General features: G+C 45.9%; 1 protein-coding gene across 1 annotated transcript in view; it reads right to left on the bottom strand.

The window, feature by feature from the left end:
* Positions 1-20,206, bottom strand: part of LOC147748826 (PAN2-PAN3 deadenylation complex catalytic subunit PAN2-like) — a 771,836-nt gene that overhangs the window by 612,813 nt on the left and 138,817 nt on the right. The window contains exon 7 of the mRNA XM_086928597.1: positions 18,242-18,390. Coding sequence (XP_086784723.1) covers positions 18,242-18,390 — 149 coding nt within the window. The remainder of the gene's footprint in view (positions 1-18,241; positions 18,391-20,206) is intronic.

Raw genomic sequence — 20,206 nt, 5'->3', positions numbered from 1 at the left:
AGGAAATCATATCGATCTTTAACCCGATTTTGAAAAAAATGTCTTGAACCTTTGGTGCTGCTTAAACAGTCCGTTTTAGTGCAGTACATAGACTATTTACTGATTGTGTCTAAATCTCAAAGTGACTGCATAGTTGATACAATGGCGTTACTGAATCATTTGGCTGAAGGAGGACAAAGTGTCACCTGAAAAGTTGCAATTTTGCACCACATCAGTCAAGTTTCTGGGACACCAGATAGAGAGAGGGGTCAGAAGAGTGAATTCAGAAAGAATCAAAATAATTAAAAACAAGAAATTACCTCAAACCCAGAAAGAAATCAGAATGTTTCTCGGAGTTGTAGGGTATTGCAGGCAGTGGATTATGGGATTTGCAAGTCTGGCAAAACCATTAATCCAATTGACAAAGAAACAAGCTAAAGATCCAGTCGAATGGGATGATGAAAGCATGACAGCTTAACTGAAACTATGCAACAGTCCATGCGAGGCTCCAGCATTAGGAATGCCTGATTATTCAAATGAATTTTCACTATTTTGTGACGCAAGAGACAAGTGTGCTCTCTCAGTCGTAACACAGACACATGGCCCAATGTGACGTCCTGTGACATATTTGTCTGCCACTTTGGACCCAGTGGCATCAGCATTACCAGGTTGCCTTAAGTCTGTAGCTGCAACTTGCATGAGTCTTGAACAAAGTGAATCCATTGTAATGGGACACCCTGTAACCGTGTATGTCCCACATGCAGTCGTGATTTTGCTGACGCGAACTCGCACACAATACTTTACTCCCAGTCGGCTGACTAAGTATTGAAAGAGTTATAATAGGTGCAGAAAACGTGACAATAGTCAGATGCACTATTCTAAATCCGGCAACCCTGTAACCTAATTTACATTTTGAAAAAGTAAGGGAGGAAGTTGAACATGATTGTATCGACCTCACTGAATACAGTACTAAACCACGCCCAGACATACAGGAAGAGGAAGAATCTCTAAAAGATCCCAAACATGAACTATTTGTAGATGGCTCATGCATGCGTCATAAGGAAGGAGGATTAAGTGCAGTGTATGCTGTATGTACATTGTCTGGTATAGTCGAAGCATCCTATTTACCAGGAGTCAAGTCTGCACAAGTAGCCGAATTGATTGCTTTAATAAAAGCGTGCAAAATTGGGAAAAATTGTAAAGTAACCATTTACACTGATAGTCAGTATGGTTACAGTGTTGTGCATGACTTCGGCCAGCTGTGGATGCAAAGGGAATTCATGACTTCTTCAGGAACTCCTATTAAAAATGGGCATTTTTTAAAAGAGTTACTTGAAGCAATACAATTGCCAAAGGAAGTGGCTGTGGTGAAGTCTGCTGCTCACCAATCTTGAAATGACAAAGTGACAGCTGGTAATCCTTATGCTGACCAGGTGGCCCAACATTGTGCCAAATATAAAATGGCAGTAAACAGGAAAATCGATGGATGTGGAATCAGCTGCCACCTTATGCTGCTAGGTGGTGTAGGAACATGGTAAGTAGTGAAAGATCTACAAAAAGCAACAGAACCCAAAGAAAATAAAGAATGGGAGAAAATAAGTTGTCAGAGACAAACTGGTGATGGTATAATAGTTTACCTAGATGGAAGACCAGGGTTACCTGACTGTATGCTTGAACCCATGGCCAGGATGTATCACGGGGAAACAAACATAGGCAGAGATGCAATGATAAGACTGTTTAGAAAGGATTGGTGTAACCCAAGGTTCAGGAATGTAGCAGAGAGTCTTTGCCAGAGATGCTTAATTATCAACAAATTAACCCTGGTAGGAAAACTGTAGTTTGCCCTAGGAAAATTGGAAAGGCAGAAGGTCAATTCATAAGGCTCCAACTCAATTTCATTCAGTTACCTGCTTGTCAAGGATTAAAATATGTCCTTGTCATTGTTTTCCTATTTTCCAAATGGGTAGAAGCTTATCCGACCAGGTGGAATGACAGCCTAACAGTAGCCAAATTCCTTTTACGAGAGCTCATTCCTAGGTTCGGTTTTCCAGTAACAATTGAATCAGACAGAGGGTCTCATTTGAATAATGAAGTAATTCGATTAATTTGTGAAGCATTCAAAATTGAGCAAAATGTGCACTGTGTATACCGCCCAGAGGCTTCTCGAGTGGTAGAACAACTGAATGGCACAATCAAATCAAGATTGGAAAAGATGTGTGAATCTGCCCGATTAAAATGGCCTGATGCTTTACCTCTTGTCCCGATGGGATTCAGAAGCATACTGTGAGAAGTTGGCCTGATATATGATGTTTCCAATTCTGGAACCACCTTGTATCAGTCCAAACAATCCCTTATGGTGTCTGGTTGTAAGTCAACCTTATAAACAAGCTATCTTAATGGTAGCATAGACTAAGCAGCCTTAAAGGCTAAACTCAAGAGGTCGTGTTAAGCGAGCTGTTTTACCAATCACAATCCTGTAATATCAAATGAAAGGACACCACACAAGTATATATTATAAAAATATATGTGTTTACTTCTAAAATAATCCCCAGTACTCTTTATGAGCAAAGGGGCACAAGCGTTAAATCAAAAGCACAGTATAATATATGAAAGTTGCACAATTATGCATGAGGGAGGGTGGCCACTCAAACCATATAATAAGAAAGTGGTATAAGAGATACCAATCGAACAGTGGTTAGGCCTAGGGCCTAGGGAATCGCTGGGAGCGGTCGGGACAAGCAATGCTGAAGTCGGGAAAAGCCCGCGGAATTGGGGTGCAGCGCTTAAAGCACACGCATGCACCAATGAAAAGCCAATGGTGCGAAAAAGTTACACAAATAGAGTTTAAGGATACTTCCTCTGAACCTAGAAGGACAAAACTTTAGACAAAGACCCTAGAGGTGTGTACCAGTGTGGGAACACCGGCGTTGCTGAGTTACCTCACCCACAGGAAGCGGGTGCATAGGGTTGAAGTGGCGTCTGGTTTTGTCACGCAGGTTGTAGGTGCTTGAAGCTGAAGATGCTGCAGGCGATGTGAAGGAGAAGTGTCCGGTGTGATCCAAGGGTGGATCAGAGTAGAAAAGTACCTGAAAGCAGAGGGGACAGAGTCTGGGTCACTCAGCAGTGACCAGGGTGGAACCAGGACGGAACCAGGCAATGTCGGGCGCAATCATGTGGTTGTCGAGGAGCTTCTCTCCGCTGCCACGTGGGCTCTGGGGCATCTGCGACATCCAGGAGCAGGTCACGAGCTGTCCCACGCAGGCTCTCGCTGTCGGCTTCAAGATCGGAGCAAACAACACTTGGCAAGAGCAATCCACGCGGGATTGGAAGATTGCTTCTCACTCGGAACAGGAGGGTCAGAGTGGGGGCTCCTTTTCAGAGGAGCGGGTGCAAGTCTGGAGCAACCAGAATCACAAGTCGTATTTAGGTTTTCGCCGGCACAGGGGCCACAAGCCAGCTGGTAAGTGACCGGGCCAACGCGTCGAGCCAAAGAAAGCAGAAGGGCCCCACGCAGCACTCGTCGAGTGTAGAGGGGTGAGCTTCGGTGCAAAAGTGGCTCAGGGTTGGGGCTTCTCAAACCCCGGTGTACAGCTTCGAGGGTCACTCGTGGGCTGCACAGTCAGCATCTCGTGGTCTTTTCAAGATGGCGTGCCCCACGCTTCCGGTCGCCTCCACGGGTCTCAGCTCTGCAGGGACTGTGGATCGGGCTGTAAGAAGGCAGGCAAGCTTGATCTCGTCGATCTCTGTCGCTCGAGTTCCGGCGGGAACTGCAACAAAGCAGACGTCGAGGTGCTGGATGGTGCCTGTTTGCACAGGGTGGTCACTCCTTGACCACAAGGGAGATTCTTCAGTCTTCTATGTTGAGTAGGATGTCGAAGGGTCCAGAGTTTCGTTTCAAATGTTTCAGCCCTCTGTACCTGTCACCGCATCCATGCTAGGAAAACGCCAATTCCACTTCAGAACCTAGTGACCAGGTATACACCATCACACGCTTTGCGCTCCTCACATGGAGGCCTACTTAAGGTTCCTAGGGTTAAAAGGGCCCGCATGGGCGGACGCTCCTTTCGCCATCTGGCAGCGAAGAGCTGGAACTCCCTGCCTCTTTATCTCCGCCTAGACCCATCTGAAACCAGCTTCCGGAAGAACTTAAAAACATACTTGTTTTCCAGATAATTGGGCTCACTCCTTAACACTGTCCAGAGTTCTTCAGTTGTAGCGCGGGGACACGCTTCTGCGTAACCAAGCGCTTTATAAGCTTCCCTTATTATTATATCATCAGGATAATCTGAGTGCGTTGGCACTGCTCCCATTCTTATACCAATCTAGGGGGCTGGATTACCTGCTAGGTCCCCTCCTATGGGTGGGACCCAGGAAGGGTGTGGATACACCCCTTTCCCTTTGATCCAGGCCGCGCTGGGACAGGGGCTGGTGTGCCCCGGAACCGGTTTGGCCGGATTATGCAAGGGGCAGCCTTGTGCGCCCCAGGCAGTGTCTGGTTTCTTTCCCTGCTACAATCCACTATCTCCTGTCTGGGGTTGTGTAACACCTCCCTGCGACAGGAAAGCCTTTGTCCAGGCCTCCTCTGCTGAGTTTCGGTCAGCAGCAGGAGGTCAGACTCGTGTCTGTGGCAGGAGCATCCATTTTGTGGATCCGAGGCTCTTTTAAAATCAACCGCGTTTTAGCAAAGTAACATGTCGTCTCCCTCTAGAGGGGTGGAATGCTACCCCCGTCGCCAGGACTGGCGAGGGGGTAGTATTCCAAATCGTATGACACCTTACACGACATGTTTTGATAAAGCCAAACCAAAGTTAACATATAATCGCAAGGATTATAATGCACTTAATAGGTATGGCATTATCCGGGAACAGCTTAGGGAATTGGTCACGACAGCTGCAGACAGGCTCAGCTCATGCTAGAGCACCATCTCACATAAAACCAAGCACTCTGCCTCCAGGATCGTTAAGGCCTGCCATAGGAGTGACTGAAAGGTATATATGTGTCCAAATAGGTTTAGATATAGGTATACTATATCTAAGCAAGGGGTGATTACACCACCTTGCCCCAGCTGAGTGATCAGCCAGTTGTGTCAATTTTAGATAGCCAGCCAGGGGCGGCAAAAGATATGCTGCAGCCCCTGGTAGGCCTTGGATGCACCTATGCCCTGGGCACCTATAGTGCTCTGTACAGGGGCTGATAAGGTGACCCAAGCCAATCTAGTTATGCACCTAGGGTACATGGAATCCATTTTACAGAGAGAGCAGATAGCCTGGGGCCCTGATTAGCAGGGAACCAGGCCAACTAAGTCGAAAACCAGCTAAACACAAGGCAAAAAATCTGGGGTAACCATAGTCAGGTAGCCACCTTCCTACACATACCAAACAAGAAAACCGGGTTGAGCTCACATGGAAAGGGCAATAAGGCAAGCATGTGTGCCAGGACACAAGCTGGTAAATATATCTGATGATTTGGTATTGAAGTACTGCAAAGAGTTGGCTGACCAAGTGTATTCCATCTCTCACCAGGTTGGGGAAGACGTTGTTGCCAGATATTCGACTCCAGCTCATGATCTAAATCCAAGAGATTGGGTAGTGATAAAAGATCACACCCGAGAATCATGCCTAGCACCTAGGTGGGGAAAACCACATCAAGTAATATTGGTTACCACCACAGCTGTGAAGTGCAAAGGAATTCCAAACTGGATTCATGCCAGCCACACCAAAAGAGTGACAGAACCTGACGAAGTAGAGGCTGAAGGTTGTGCAGCTGAAGGATCGCAAGTGATAGATCCTGAGGTAGCTGATGAAGAATGATTGCGCATCAGTCAGGATGAATAGATTACAATAGTTAACATACCTGAAGTAACAGTAGGAACAAGTAGCCAAACTTATTTAGATAGAATGATAGTGAGGATGAGACCGGAATAGAAGAATACACTGAGATCACAGAAAAAAAGCAATTATAAAATCTGAGGAGGACCAGATAAGGAAAGAACAATATACTCAGACAAATGAAAATTGAAACAACACTCCTGAGTATGAGGAGGGACAGATAGGCACTAGAGAACACGTTGAGGCAGAAGACAATCAAAAAATTACAAGACCTGAGCAGGACCAGACAGGTATAGAAAAAAGTTCTCAGGAAGAAGGAACACAAGGCCAAAGCCAAATCCAACAAAATCCTGAACAGGGCCAGACTACTATAGAAGAACAATTGTTACTTACCTGTAAACGGTGGTTCTCCAGTAGTGGTGTCTTTCATAGATTTGCATGCTTGAATATTCCGCGTTGTCGAAGTGGGAGCCCCAGGGTAAATAAAATAGCAATAAAGCCAATCATATATGTGTATAGACATAATTACATACATCCTAAACCCATAAACACTCATAAGTACCAAGGTTAGCATTAACACATAGAAATACATTAGAAGAAAAAGGCACTTTAATAGCATATCCATGTCATTATGCTAGTCCAAACTACAGCCAATCAGGCGCAAGCACCCCTCTAGAACCCTCTCCTGAGAGGCTCAGGCCCTCAGATTTTCGTAGCACGAGAATGACAAAAGAGTCTAGGAGAAGAAGCGAGCCTCTGAAGTTAGGTGGGTGGGTCGCATGTGAATCTATGAAAGACACCAATACTGGAGAACCACCGCTTACAGATAAGTAACAATTGTTCTTCTCCAGAATTGGGGAGTCTTTCATAGATTCACATGCTTGAATAGAATAGTAAGCAGTAATAGCTGGTCACAGGAAAAAATAGCAGTGCAGTGGTATAAAATGTAAAGAAATAACAATGCTGCCAGACAGATAACAACCCATACAGGCGGAGGGAAGGAAAGAGGCTCACCTTATTTAAAAAGATTGCGAAGCACCACTTGGCCCACTGCTGTATCAGATTCGTTGATCGTCTCTAGGCAGTAGTGCTTCGTGAAAGTGTGCCTGCTGGATCACGTAGCTGCTCGACAGTTTTGGTTAAGCGTCACACCAGCAAACAGGGCAGTAGAAGATGACATCGCCCTGGTGGAATGAGCTCTTACTGTAGATTGAAGGGGATTGCCGGCCTTCTGATGACCGAAAGAGATTATTGAGGAAATCCAACGTGCAAAAGTTGGCTTGGTAAAAGAACGCTCCTTGTGCATGCGTCCATAAGCAACGAACAGTTAATCAGACCTGCGAAAGGGCGCTGTCCTGCCGATGTAAAATTTAAGACCTCTCTTAACGTCTAATAAATGCAAACGCTGCTCCGCCGGAGACTGGGGATTAGCTAAGAAAGTTTTTAAGAACACCGGTTCATTGAGGTGAAAATCAGTTGGCACCTTAGGCATGAATAAAGGGTTGGTGTGACGTACCACACAGTACGATTTGAATTGAAGGAAACTAGGCTGAATGGGAAAGGTGTGGATATCACTCACGCGACGAGAGGAGGTCAGGGCGAGAAGGAGGGCAACCTTCCTGGTCAAAAATGTCAAATCCGCTTTGTGGATGGGCTCAAAAGGCGCATTCATCAATTGCGCTAAAACAATATTGAGATGCCAGGTAGGAGGAGGACGCCGAATGGGCGGAAACATCCTGAAGAGCCCTTGAAAAACTGGCGAATTACTCTGGAAGAGTAGAGAGAAGAAGACCCATCCTGCCGAAAACGAGATATTGCCGCTAGGAAGACCTTCAAAGTGGTGTGGGAAAGTCCTGATTGAGCCAACTGCAGAAATAACGGCAGAAGCTGAGCAGGAGAAGAGTGCACGGGGTGGATGTTGTTAGATGCACACCAGTGACAGAACCTTTTCTACTTTAATTGTTAAGTCTTTACTGTGGACGGAGCTCTCACATTGGCAAGAACGTCTCTACATGCCAGTGAAATATTCAAGTGGGAAAATTCAAGGTGCACAGGTTCCAGACTGATAATTTGAGAGAGAAAGGGTCCGGATGGCAGATCTGACCCTTGTCCATTGTGAGGAGATCCGCCCGAGGGCGAAGAAGGATGGCTTCGCACTGTGAGAGAAGCAGCAGTTCCGAGAACCACGCTTGTCGAGGTCATCTGGGAGCGTTCAAGATAATGTGGTACGGCTGTCTCTGCATTTTCCACAACACTCGAGGAACCAGCGGGATCGGCGGAAAAGCATAGGCAAATAGATTGCACCAGTCCATCAAAAGGGCATTCCCGCACGACCCTTGGTGGGGAAGCCAGCTTGCACAAGACGGGCATTTCCGGTTCACAGGGCTCGCAAAAAGATCCAGGTTTGGGCGACCCCACAGCCGAAAAATGAAGTCTAGAGTAGGCTGATGCAACTCCCACTCGTGGGTCGAGGACGCGGACCTGCTGAGGAAATCGGCCAGGATGTTGGAGATGCCTGGTAGGTGAACCGCTGTCAGGGCAATTTGGTGACGGAGTGCCAAATCCCAGATGCTCTGTGCCAGCTGAGAGAGGAGCGGTGACTTGGTGCCGCCCTGTTTGTTTAAATAGTGCATATGGTGGTATTGTCAGTTTGAATGAGCACTGATTCTCTCTGAAGTAGAAGACGGATAGACTTTAGCACAAGAAAAATGGCCATTAGTTCCATCCCGTTGCTGTGCCAGGAACGTTGAGACAGGGTCCACTTGCCCTTTATGGATAGCCCCTGAGGATATGCACCCCAACCTTCCAGGGAGGAACCGTGGTAAGGACGAGCTCTGGAGCGATGGTCAGGAAAGAAGTACCAGCAGCGATGTTGGACGGTTGAGCCCACCAGCGGAGAGCGGACCTCATTCGTGTGGTCACCAGGACCAGGTCGTTAAAAGAGCCGGTGACCTGACGCCACTGTTTGTCCAGTTCCTCTTGAATTGGACAACTCTTGAGCCTGCAATATGGGATCAGGGAGATGCAGGAGGACGCCATCCCGAGAAATTACTTCAACAAACAAACTGAAACGGACCCTTTTGAACGGATGAGAGCCACTAGGCGTAGAATCCGCAGCAGACGTTCGCGAGACACGAATGTCTGCGCCAGCGAAGTATTCAGAGTGGCGCCTAGAAAGGTCCTGCAGGGAGCTGGATCAACCTGAGACTTCTCGGTGTTGATGGACAGACCTAGGGAGTGAAATAGAGTCTGACAGAATTGAGTGTCCAGAGACGCCTGATGACGAGACTGCGACTTTGAGACAGTCGTCCAGGTAGGGAAAATGTTGAATACCCTTCAAACATAGATATGCCACCACCAGGGCCAGGACCTTCGTGAAGACGTGGGGGCGGAACGTAGGCCAAAAGGCAGAACCTTGAATTGAAAGTCTCTGCGCCCGACCCGGAAGAGCAAGTACTTCCGGTGCCTTGGAAGTATTGGCACGTGGAAATAAGCGTCCTGGAGATTGATAGTAGTCAGGAAGTCGCCCTTCGAGAGAAGGCGGAGGATTTCCGTGAGCATGTGGAAGGATTAGCATTTCAGGTACTTGTTTAGGGCCCTTAAGTCGAGGATCGGATGTCATTCGCCGGATTTCTTGAGGACCAGGAAAAAACTGGAATAGAATCCCATCCCCTTCTGAGACTTGGGAACCACTTCTGAATCAGGAGTCAAATTTGTTGAAAGAGCTCCTTGAGGTGAGCTGGAGGAGGACCAGTTGGAGGAGTGTTTGAAGGGAACTTGACAAACTCCAAAGCATGGCCTTTTGACACAATGTCTAGCACCCAACGGCCCGAATGTATTAAAGACCAATTGGAATAGAAGAGAGAGATTCGACCTCCAGCTTTGAGAAGGGAAGGAAAGTCATTGCTTCTTAGAAGCGGAACCTCTGTAGGCAGACTTTCCTCTGTAAGATTTGGTAGACTGTTGTCGCTAAGATTGTGACTGAGAGGAATACCTTTGGTTTCCTTGATTGTAGGAGCGGTACTGGTTGGATCCGCCACGAAAAGAGGAGGTGCAGCGTCCACGCGCACCACGAAAAGGCTTCTTGCGAAACTGGAAAGTGCCTAGGGCACGAGCCGTCTCAGTGTCCTTTTTGATGGTTTGAAGTGTGTCATCCACATGCTGGCCAAAAAGTGATTCGCCGTCACGGGGCATGTCGAGAATTTTCGCCTGAACCTCGTGGCGAAAAGAGGAACGAAGCCAGCCCTGACGACGCAAAACAGCCGCCCCCGCAAGCTGACGAAAACCAGTGCACGCAATGTCCACAGAGCAGTCGATAATCTCCGATGAGGCTCTCTCTCCTTCCTGAAGAATCATGAGAGCCTCAGCTCTGGAGGGCTCAGGAATGAGGTCGTTAAAAGAGGACATATCCGACCACATTTAGCAGTCGTAACGACCCAGAATGGCCAGAGAATTTGCAGCTCTCACGGTGGTAGAAGCCATATTGGAACATTTTCGTCCAATGGCATCAAAACGACGCCCCTCACGGTCAGGAGGTGCGGTAATAGGAGAAGATGGATTCCTGGAATGACGCTGCGCAGCCTGGGTGATCACTGATTCAGGTTTAGGTTGCGCTACAAGGCAAGCTGGAGAGCCTTGGGGTGCTCTATATTTTTTCTCCAAACGTGGAAGAAGCGCCGGAATAGAATTTGGCATCTGCATCAGTTTGACACCTTCGTTCCAGATAAAGGCAATTATGGGCACCGCACGGACTTGTTTAAGAGGCTGACTCTAGAAGTAATAAAGAAAGCAATCTTCATCCTTCAGAACCATAGGGAGTTTGAAGCGCAGCGCCGCTCTTTCCATAAGTTGGTGAAAACTAGCCATATCAACAGGAGGGGAATCCCCAGGACCCGATGGAGGCGGCGACGGTGTTTGGATCCGATAATCGTCCCAATCCGCCATGGTCCCATCATCATCATCTACTTCGCCGTCTTCCCGATCAGGGCGAACGTCATCATCCTCATCAACAGCTGCCTGAATCTGAACAGATGGCGCAGATGGCCCCGGCAGTGCAGTAGACGAAGGAGCCGCCGTAGTTGCAGGCACCCTAGGCTGAGGGGATCCATGGTGAGACGGTGGAAATCGTCTATTATAATCCTCCAACATGTACTTGAGATTAGAAATAAGGGAGAGCAGTGGGAACCTGTGAGGAAGGTTCCTCCTCATGGAATTAATGATCCTCCTGATCATCCTCATAATCCTGACATTTGATGACCAACTCCGAAGGGCTTCGAGCTGCCCGAAATCTATCATCTTCCTCCTCATCCGAAACAGTCATTCTCCGAACCTGTGGCAAAAAGAGGTGATGGAGGCCGAGAGTGTTGTGGAATCGGAAGCTGATCCAAAGACACATGTCGACGCTGGAGCAGAGGGTCAACAGCAGGAGTCACGGAGCCGGATGTTGAAATGGGCACCAGAGGTAATGATGCGAAAGTAGACGTCGACGACAGTAACTCCGTCGACGGGACAACCACCATCGACGAAGCAGTCGACGACGAGACCACCGCCATCGAAGAGGTCGCCGTCGATGGCGCCACCGTCGACGGTGCTGCCGCCGCCGAAACGGTCATTGACGGAGCTGTCGTCAACGGAGCACCCGCCGACGAAGAGGCTTTCTTCACAGAAGACGACGACGAAGATTTAGGCGTCTATGAGACTCCCTTTTTTTACATCGACGAGGCAATAGGTATCGTAGACGAGATGGATTTGAGGCTCAGACACACCACCGTCGACTCTGAAGACGTTGAGTCAGCCGCCGTCGAGGACCTGCTGGCAGAAGTCGTCATCACTGTCGTCGTCAGAAAGCCAGAGACGGCAGATCTTGGACAGATCGTCAACGCTCCCGTTGGACATTTTGCAAGTTTTTTAGCAGAAACATGCGTTGAAGGAGCCGCAGACGCCGGAGAGTCAGATTGCGTAGGCGTAGCAGGAAGAGGTGGAGACACAGCAGGAGCACTGCTACGATTGGAAGTGGCTCTAGACAAACCTGAGGCAAGGCTGTCTGCACCAGAAAGAGGTGAATCCTTATCCTTCAACCTCTGCAACCACAGAAGGAGACGCCCCTCCCTGTCCTTTAGAGTCTTGGTTGAAAAAGTCCCGGAAATTTTACACTTGCCTACCTCATGTTCTGGATAGAGGCGGTAAATACACTTCATGTGAGGGTCCTCTGAGAAGAGCCGCAACTTCCCACAAGAAGCACAAGGACAAAAAAGAGATTTCTTACTTCAAGACATACCAAAAGCTGTAGAAAATCCAAAAGGAAGCAGAAAACTGAGGAGAGCTCAGGGAGACTCCCTTCACAAAACTGAGGGCCTGAGCCTCTGAGGAGAAGGTTCTAGAGGGGTGCTTGCGCCTGATTGGCTAATGTTTGGACTAGCATAATGACATGGATATGCTATTAAAGTGCCTTTTTCTTCTAATGTACTTCTATGTGTTAATGCTAACCTTGGTACTTATGAGTATTTATGGTTTTAGAATGTATGTAATTATGTCTTTATACATATATATGATTGGTTTTATTGCTATTTTATTTACCGTGGGGCTCCCACTTCGACGACGGGGAATATTCAAGCATGTGAATCTATGAAAGACACCCCAATACTGGAGAAGAACCCATTCAGGCAGAAACAACTAAGGTAACTAGCCCTGGACAAGATCAGATAGAGAGGAATTCAGAAGACTAAAATGACCAAATTGTGCCACAACTCAATGAAAACAAAAGAACATCTAAAGAATCTCAAAAGCACAGTGCCAGCTAAGAGACTCAGAAAATGTGATACTTGGCCTAAAAAGATTGAAATATCGCCTTACGACAATAAATGAAGAACCAGACCAAGTAGATGAAATTACAAGTCAGTCTGGACCATCCACAGAAAAAACAAAAAGGAGAAGTCCACGCTTGAAAAGACTCAATAATACATTCCCAGGTCCTGAATGGAACTCTGTAATTCGCTAGGGTTTTGAGAATCTGGAAATCAGTGATGAGGAATTGATTGCTGATCAAATTGAGGAAGTGAGAACAACTTGAAAATGTCATAGTTTATAATCTGTGTAAAAGTTACAAAGAGGGACTAAGTCTCCTTAGTCAGAAATGGCTGATAGTAGAGTTACTGGAAACTAAAAAAGAAATTGTATAAAGACATGCTGTAGAATATGCATATGTAGTATACTGATAGTGCTACTGGCATGGCTAGGACTGACAATAGCAATACCTTACTTGATGGCTGGTAATAAACAGAATGACACTAGTACACATGGAAAGGTAGCTAACCTTAAACAAGATGGAGTAGATTTAGAAGCACCAGATGAGAGAGAATTACAACATAGTAAAATTAGAAATGAGACAGATGTAAATGTATTTGCTAACCTGTTAGTACACTATGTAGAAACAATGGAAGTTAGGTATTGCTACGTCTGTATGAAATTACCAACATCAGTAGCAGAAGGAGTAACATATAATTTACCCCTGACATATGGCATTTCATGTAGTATTTTAGCTAGTTTTTTTTTAAAGAAGTGGAAAGTTACAATAATATTCTAACATAGATGTGATTTTTTCTGAAATCCCTATACGCAGAAATATGAACCCTGTTCTTAGCAGTAAAGACTCACAATTTATGGGTGAATATTTTCTAACAATGAAAACAATATATATAGCTGATGCACAAAAAGACAATTTAACATGTAGATTGCATGAAGAAGAGAAAATATTTTCGAATTTAGTAGAGAAAAGGAGACCGGATATCCATAGAAGGGCTACTGAACCAAAACCTCAGATACTCAAATGGGATGAAAGGGAAGAATGTATTGCAACTGGCAAGCCTCATGCTGCTATGTCCCTGGATCTTGAAAAGAACGGGAAAATCTGCCTCCATAGGTTAAAAACAGATTATAGCAAGGTATTCATCGGTTCCAGTGAATGTTAACATAATTTCCTGATAATCGGGGGTTGGGGCCTAAAAGGGGGAACTCATTCAGTTTTTCCTGGAGTGTATTTTATTTGTGGGAACAAAGCTTATTTTAAGCTGCCTGATCATTGGTATGTGAGTTGCTATTTCGGAATAGTATACCCAAAGGTATACCATGTAAAAAGAATCACTGAAAGCAATGAAGACAATAATGGAATAACACAACAGAAAAGAGGTTGTTTTTCCGAAATTCTAGGAGATATATTTAGTGCCTTGATACCTTCAGTGGGGTAATTCTGAATATGCAAAGAATTTATATATTGTCCACAGTGGTTGATCGCTTATCGACTGACACTGCTGGAGGATTTCTGTTGATCAATACTGAATTAGTTGCGATAAGATCTATGGTTTTGCAAAATCGACTTGCTCTTGACATATTATTGGCAAAAGAGGGTGGAGTCTGTAGAATGCTGAAGGAGGAACATTGTTGCACCTACATACCTGACAAAAGTATTGAAATTGGAAGGTATGTCAGAAATATTACTTATTTGGAAAAAGAATTAAAACCACTGGAGGTTGACAGTGCATGGAAAAGACTAACTGGTGGTCGCTCCTCTGTAGGTAGTTGGTTTTCTAATGTAGGAAAAAGTATTGTAGGTCGAACACTAATGCCAATAATGGGAATAGCCTGATTGATTTTAGTGATGATAGTGGTGCAAATGCAGCAGAAACAGAAAAAGATATGCAGTAAATGAGAAAGGAAAGAAACGAAAATATGATGAAATTCAACTTAAAGAAATAAAAGGGGATATTTACAAAAGAATGAAGGGTTTCCAAAAGAGAAAACATAGAGGAAATCATAAAGTAATAGAAGAAATTGAATTGGGAGCATGCTAAAGTTGGCATCTGGTTCCGTAATTAGTGATGGTATAAAATACCATCATAGAGGGGATTTATGGAGCAAGGTTTCCTACATACAGGAACCTGCTCTTTTTCAAACCTCTTGAAATAACATGTAAGTTATTAACCAACATGTTTTGTGATTACTAAAACCGCACTACACAATATTTCTAGTATCTAGGGTAAGCTTAACTATGTGCTTTTATTAACAGTAATCCGCGTGTCCTAATATGGCCGCCAAAAACGCGAGAATCTTTCTGCGCATGCGTCTACTACATCTACGTAGTGTGACGTATCTCTGCTTTTGGTGGGAATTTCTTTCAGATGCGCACTAGTGCTAAAGATGGCCGCTTCATGCTTTACATACTAATACACATGCTCCTGCCCAAACTAAAACTTGTGTGTTCCGCTTAACTATTAATGCTATAGTTAAAATAAAGTAATGGGGTTAGACTAGAATTAAGCGGTATACAGTGCATTAATTTACTTTTAGATTCTAATGTGTCTCTCTGACTTCATTGATAGCTCGTATTTGGGCCTGAAGGGAATCGCAAACACCATTTTGAAAACATTTGGTCATGCACAGATAACATCGAACCCCTCACAGCTTTGACATTGAATTGATGCCAGTTCCCATCTTATTCGTGACGTTCGTGGGAAACTTACCTAGTCACCCGGAGCAAGAGGAAGAGAAAGCACAGAACTTTATAGATTGTATATGAATTGAAATATTATTGCTGGGTGGGATAAAAATGCTTGGGAAAGTAAATTATGGGCAGGAATATTGAATGAAAATGACCTCATACTGGTAAGGTGTGATGACCTCTCCTTGTCTTTCTGACCAATCAAATGAAGGGAACACATAGAATGTGCAACATTAAGGGGGCGGTACACACTCTGAAATGGTATAACTAAGGTAGGCTTAGTGAGTTAGATTGTCCGACTTTTCACAGACCTGTCACTGACCCAATGAATGCTGAAGGAGAATCGAGAGCAGAGTGCTAGTTGAGCACTTTGACAGAAGAATCAGGAGTTTTGCTGAGGGAGAAGAACCGATCTACCCAGTCGGGGTCCGACAGTAGCCATAGAGAGGGGTGCAACGCTGGTGTTGCACTTAGCGGAGGATGCCTGTCCTGCACCTGTCCTGTCGGCATCTGATTAGTCGGGAGCCTTTTCTCTTGTCCCAGCCCGTGGCCAGGGTTGGTCCTCGCACCATTCTAGGTAAATATAATCTGTGTGGTATATGTCCTTGTACTGTTTCCCTTTTTCACCCTTCTCAGGTACCAATGTCTAAAGTCCTAATTAAGTCTCCAAAGATTTTTGCTTTGATTAAAATTCTTGAGAAAGTATTGAATAGTCTGTACTGGATTTTGACTCACAAAATATTGCATAGATGAAGTGTTTAAAACTTTCCTGAGTCTGTGGTTTATTTTTCATGAGGTAAATGTTATTCTCTACCTATTATTCTATTGGTAAGTCATGGTGTACAGGTATAAGTCCAAAGGAGAATAGAACTCTGATAGGCAGGAAGTTAAGTTGGATTACTAGTTCAAAGTATGAATGTTTATGGGCCCAGGTAAGTATGATTTACTGAACTGGGAATCCCGCACTGTCACTGCGACCGGCGAGGGGACGACGAAGAGCGGTGACGCTTCTTCGACTTTTTGTGCTTCACCTTACCGGACTCCAAGTGCGAAGACTTCGAATGATGGTGCTTGCTCTGCGACCAGGCCCTCGACCTCCCACGGAACCGGGCCTGGAACGATGTGGGGCCAACTCCCGGGCCTCCAGCCATTTTCGGGACCGCTCCCGCAAAGTTTCTGGGGCCATGGCCCGGCAGTGGGAACACGACTCGGTGTCATGGTCACGCCCCAGGCAGAATAGACACGGTGCAGGTCAGTCAGCGACATCGTGCGCAGACAGGTCTCACTAAGCTTCAAACCGGGCATCCCTTTGCACCAGGGGTACAGTTGTACTTACAAATAATAGAAAAAATGTATCAGTCAACAAGTGACAGGGTACCGCTCCCTCCGGATCTACTCTTGCTGGCGCGATAAAGGAAAGAACTGACCTCAGCGCACGTGGGCGCGTCTAAGTAGCTTCAGTGACGTCATCTCAGCGAATACGACGCCAACAACGCACGCGGAGCCACACGACGACGCGCAGGGGTACTGCTGACGAAAGTTTTCAGGATCCAGTCTGACAGCTGGGGATATTCTAAGGTAAGGAATCGATCACTAACGTGCCTTTTTCAAATAATGCAAGCTCCTGTACACTAGTAAGGGATACCTGGACTTTAAAAATAATGCACCTCATTTTGGTAGACTATTTAGAGAGCCAGCTTCCTACATTGCCCATGTGAATTACAAGCTAAGGGAGGAGTCACTATACCTCGTGCCTCAAAATACTTTAGAAGAAAAACAACTTGCAAACGTTCGAGCCCAACACTAGATGGCAGGAGTATGCAAAGCATGTGTATCTACAGCAACGCATGCTACGAACTTACAATTTAACATTTTGAGGATGTCGCACTTTCCCAGTCTTGCAACATTTATTCAGTACCACTAAAACTATTCAAATATCAATCAGGCTCTTACGAGCTCGCATCAATAAACCTGCATTATCTCTCACTACTCCTAGTAAAATCGATGAGGTTTTGCTTAGGGTTATCAGGAACTTACTACATGTTCATCTGGTGACTTTTCTAAATCAAGCCTGCTACACAGAGTCCCTCCACATCTTTACAAATGTTTTGGTGCATCCAAATCATGGCATTTTAGACATTCAACATTTTTGTGATACATTATTTCCCCACTGCAAAACCCCTGATTTACGAATAACTTCTGATATCTAGACATGTCCGTCGCATTCCATACTCTAAAAAGCAGGTTAGAAGCCTTTGTTTCCACATTCTCATAGTCATTACTTTTTCCTTTTGAATATCCAAGGTTAATTTCAAGACTGGTATATTTTTCATATTTAAAGCAAGATTCTCTTATGTCACCTGCACTTTCATTGTAATTTGAGTTCTCATTTGCTTTCTTGCTTCTTTAGCTCCTCCGTCCAGGTTAGTCTAATACAGATCTATATAATAACAGAGTGTTCCTTGTTCTGTCTGCCTACTTCTACTCTTGTTCTTGTTTGTATGCAGGTTCCTTGTCATGTATTACAGTGTGCTGTGATATGCATACTGCCAAAGGATAAAAGGAATGGGAGGGGGAGGCATTGGGACCAATGCAAAGGATGTGGCAGAAGCAATGGAGAGGGGTCAGAGGGTAGGGGTGAGAGGGCAGGAGCAACAGGGCGGAACAAAGGGGCCAGCAGGCATGAGCAAGCAGGTTAGAGGGGATCAGGAGAGGTCAGAAGAGATCTGAAGTAGGTGCAACGGAACTCAGAGGACAGAGAGGGGATATAAGATAGGAGGGCAGATCATAGGAAAATGAGATGCCAGCAGGAAAGGGCATAGAACAGAAGGACAGAACAGGTAGGAAGGCCATAGGGCAGTTCCAGAGAAGCCTTTGGCATAAGGTGGTCAAAGGGCTAAGATTCACACTAAGGGTTATGCTTCTTGGAGGTAGTACATACCGCTGCCGCCGTTCTCAGGGTAGTACAGGGTAAACAGTAAGTTGGAGGACACCCGCACTGTCTCCTTGCCACAGCGGCACATACTGCAGTTCTCCACCTCGCACCCAAACAACTGACCAATCACAGAGTCGACCGAAGCTCCAAAGGAACTGAAAGACAAAGGTAAGGTTTAAAATCAGGCATGCAGATGGAATACCATAAGCAGTCAGAAATGATGAATCTGGAGAATTGCACTTCAATTTTATGTAGCATAAATTTTAATAGAACTTACATCATTGTCTGGCATGCAGTCTTGGAGAGTTCTCGTTCTTCAGAACACAAATGAAGGCTTAAAAATAGCCAGTAGTAGTAGTGGTGTTGCCGCTAGTGCCTGGACACGCTGAGATGCACCAGCTTAGCACACATCTCAGAAATAAGTTGTTTTTTGTTTAAGCTGGAGATTAGTTTTTATTTTCCAAAGTTTTTTTCTACTATCATCACCACTTAGTGTATATCTAGCATGAATATATTGTGAGAAAGGGCCCTCTTTCTGTATGGTTGCCCCCACCTTTAGCTGAATCGCTGATGTACTTTGACTGAATGTGTTCTGGGCTCCTGCTAATTGGGTACCCAGGGCCTATGTTCTTTCCCTAAAACTACATTGAAGCCTAAATCCAATTGACATCTCTGGCCATAGGTCAGCCCCTGGTACATGGTACCACAGGTAACCAGGTCACTGTGACCAGAGAAGAGCTCCAAGGGCTGCAGCACTTATTGTGCTACCTTTAGAGGTCCTGTACCATAACACTCTCACTGCCTTTTGCAGGCTGCATGTTTTGGTGCAGAACAAAGTGAAGGGTCGACATAGCGCACCTCTGCGACATGCCTACAATCCACTGCCCTGGCATAGATCAGTCACCCCTCTAGCTGGGTGCACTATACCAGTGGTGAGGGTACAGGTGCATGAGCCCTGTACCCCTACAGTGTCTAGGTCCATTCTTAGATATTGTAAGTGCAGTGCTGCCATTAAGAGTATATGGTGCTAGGAGTTTGTCATTACGAACTCCAGAGCCCGTAATGGATACACTGAAAACTGAGAGTTTGGTCTCAAACTTCTCTGGCATCAGTTTGGGTTTAATGTGCAGTGTGGAATTTAATGACAAATGCACACAGAGAGCATCTTAGAGATGCCTCCTGAAAACTAACCCACCACTAGTATCCAGGCTGAGTAGTTGCTTTGAGCTGCCACCACCGGACATGTTTCTGGACCCCTGGGTCGAAAGCCTGCTGCTCTCTGGGACCTGAAATAATGCACATTCTGGGACGAGGTGACAAGCCTCCTCCCCATGATGGGCAGGGTTCATGAAGGGGAAGCTTCAAAGGCTTGCCGCCTTTGTGAGCTTCCCCAGGCCACTTACTGCTTTCAGCAACTGGTCCCCACTGGTTCTGACCCCCACTTTGGGTGGGAGTACCAGCGGGAAAAACAAGTGAGGAAGAGAGGTATGCCCACCTCTGCCATCTCCAACCCTCAGATGGGGGAGGTGAGGTGAAGCACAACTCTCAGTCCACGCCATCTTGCAGATTGGGGTACTCGGCCAACCAGGGACAGGCTCACGCCCTCCTCTCACTGGAGGGTAGCATATTAGGGAGTGTACCCACTCAGGGAAGGGACCCATTGGTCCCTACCTTTTACCTACCTGTAATGCCCCTATATCTAGTATTTAGGAGCACACCTGAACCTTGCTTCCTCAGACAAGAACCTGCAACATGAAAAGAAGAAGGACCAAACAGCTGTGCCGATGCTAACAAGAGGAAGATGCCCACTGACTTGGCCCCATCACTAACATCCTGTCTCCACTTCGAACCTGCTCCTGCGAACTCCTGGTGTGTCCTGCAGCCAGCAATCTGGAAAACCTCGGAGGACCTGCCTGCCTTCAACCCCAAAGACTGTCTCCCGTGAACGCTGGATTTGTGCATCTGCAACCT

This window comes from Lissotriton vulgaris, chromosome 1_1 (assembly GCF_964263255.1).
Source record: "Lissotriton vulgaris chromosome 1_1, aLisVul1.2, whole genome shotgun sequence".
Lineage (NCBI taxonomy): Eukaryota > Metazoa > Chordata > Amphibia > Caudata > Salamandridae > Lissotriton > Lissotriton vulgaris.
Note: the sequence above shows the minus strand (reverse complement) of the source record. Positions and strands in the feature narration are given on the sequence as shown.